Raw genomic sequence first — 1776 nt, forward strand, 5'->3', positions numbered from 1 at the left:
CGCGCAATGGGCGGTGCTATGGCCGCCCCAGCGCGGTACTTCGAGGCAAACATCCAGTCTGTCAGGGAGGGGTGGAGGCCCGACAAGACTACTGGCGAAATGACGATGCGGGAACTCCTCGAGGCCGAGGCTCGGACTGGCATCCACAAGGCGGGCGGCGTTCTGAAGGACCCAAGCGCCGCATGCGGGCTGCTTTGGCTACGCCGGACCATTGCATTTCACTCTACTCTCTTTGGTGATGTTGCAGCGAGCGATCCTAACGACACGCTCAGCCCACGAAATGCAGCGCTGCATGCGTACGCTGTGGAGCTAGAGCCGTTCCACGGCTCGCTTCTTCGTCGCGTGTATCGGTTTGGCTTACCGCGTGGGATGCTGCCCAGGGCCGCATTCCTCGCACGGCTGCGTTCCACGACCGCTCCGTGCGAGGACGAGACGCTGCTCCAAGGCATGCGCGACCTCGTTGCGGAGTGGAGGCCTCTCTTGGAGGAGTGGCGCCGGCTGTTTGTCGAGCTTGATCTGGAGGACCCCCGAAAAGTGTAGACTTTGTACTGTGACATGTGTAGACGTTAGAGGGCGCGGCATGCTCTGCTCACGCGAGAGCCTACAGGTCCCACGCGAGAGCCTACTCCTCCCCCCCCCCCCCCACACACACACACACACGACTCTCTGTCCCCGCGGCGCGCGCGGCTACTTCAAACATGCGCGCCGTTGGGGGCGTGTGTATATCGCGCCAGTGAAAAGATCCCCCTGGTCTGGACGGTTTTTTTCGCGGTATCCGCGGCGCGCCGGCGGGATATGGCGGGATATGGCGGGATATGGCGGGATACCGGGAGATACCAGGAGATACCCGTGGATATGATGTGAGATACGGAGCCCCCACACGATGTGTTCACGACAACGTCCGTGAAAGCGTGAACCGCAAATCGGACGCGACGGAAGCGGTGAGGGCGGCCGGCGCCCAGCGGGAAGCCGCCCCCTGGATGGATGTTCGTCCATCGTCGTGCTCGTGGCGAGACGACTGTGTCTTAGACTCTTAGACCCTTTTTTCCCGCGGCGGCCGCCACGCGCCAGCAGCCCTGGCAGCTGGCCGGAGCGAGGAAAATGGCGGGACGTATATGCGGCGGGATATGGCGCGGGATACGGTCAGATATGGAGAGATACATCAAGATGCCGCAAAAAAACCGTCCAGACCAGGGCTAAAGATCCTGAAAAGGGTGCGCGTGCGTGCGCCTCCTCGCCCGAACCCGAGCCAGCGCTCGCCCACGCCGCCGCTGCTCACCAGTCGGCGGACATCTGGGCGCGGACGGCGTGGAGCGCGACGAGGCCGGCGTAGCAGCCGATGAGCAGCTTGCCTTGCGCGCGGCCGAGGCGCGCGTGGCCGCGGCTGCACCAACTCGGGGCGGTGGGGGCGATGAGGACGGCGAGGTAGGCGAGCACCGCTGCGTACCTGCGGCGGCGCTGCGTGTGGCGTCGGGGTGTTGCTTCGGGAGGGGCGGTGGGTGGGAGGGGCGGTGGGCGCGCGCATGAGCCAGATAGCGTCGATGAGCTCGGAACGGCCTTTGATGGCGACCTCACGGCCAGCGCTGCTGGAGAGGAGCCACGGCAGGCCGAGCCCGACGAGGACGTTGATGACTTGCGAGCCGACGGCGCTGGCCACCGCCATCGAGCCGAGCCCGCGCCGCGCCACCGCGACCGCTTGCAGCGTGTCGGGAACCTGCGCCCCGACCGCGATGACGTAGACACCCATCACCGAGGGAGGCAGATTTAGGAGCGTGC

At 65.6% G+C, this 1776-nt stretch overlaps 2 protein-coding genes across 2 annotated transcripts; one reads left to right on the forward strand and one right to left on the reverse strand.

Moving 5' to 3' along the window:
- Positions 1–18: 18 nt before the first annotated feature.
- On the forward strand, positions 19–540 carry EMIHUDRAFT_253908 (hypothetical protein; the record flags this gene model as incomplete). Its single annotated transcript, XM_005782037.1, has 1 exon — positions 19–540. One exon carries the CDS (start codon positions 19–21, stop codon positions 538–540), a length of 522 nt encoding a protein of 173 aa, XP_005782094.1.
- A 599-nt stretch (positions 541–1139) lies between these two features.
- On the reverse strand, positions 1140–1776 carry EMIHUDRAFT_447153 (hypothetical protein). Its single transcript, XM_005782038.1, has 2 exons — positions 1524–1776; positions 1140–1447 (listed from the first exon to the last, which is right to left on the reverse strand). Exons 1-2 carry the CDS (start codon positions 1745–1747, stop codon positions 1276–1278), a joined length of 396 nt encoding a protein of 131 aa, XP_005782095.1. The 5' UTR covers positions 1748–1776; the 3' UTR covers positions 1140–1275.

The sequence above is a fragment of the Emiliania huxleyi genome, assembly GCF_000372725.1.
Source record: "Emiliania huxleyi CCMP1516 chromosome Unknown EMIHUscaffold_1958, whole genome shotgun sequence".
Taxonomy (NCBI): domain Eukaryota; phylum Haptophyta; order Isochrysidales; family Noelaerhabdaceae; genus Emiliania; species Emiliania huxleyi.

Coding starts and splice junctions, on each gene's coding strand:
- EMIHUDRAFT_447153 (XM_005782038.1), bottom strand. CDS start 1,747: ATGGGTGTCTACGTCATCGCGGTCGGGGCGCAGGTTCCCGACACGCTG. Junction 1,448..1,523: donor ATCGACGCTATCTGGCTCAT/GCGCGCGCCCAC, acceptor GCGCCGCCGCAG/GTACGCAGCGGTGCTCGCCT.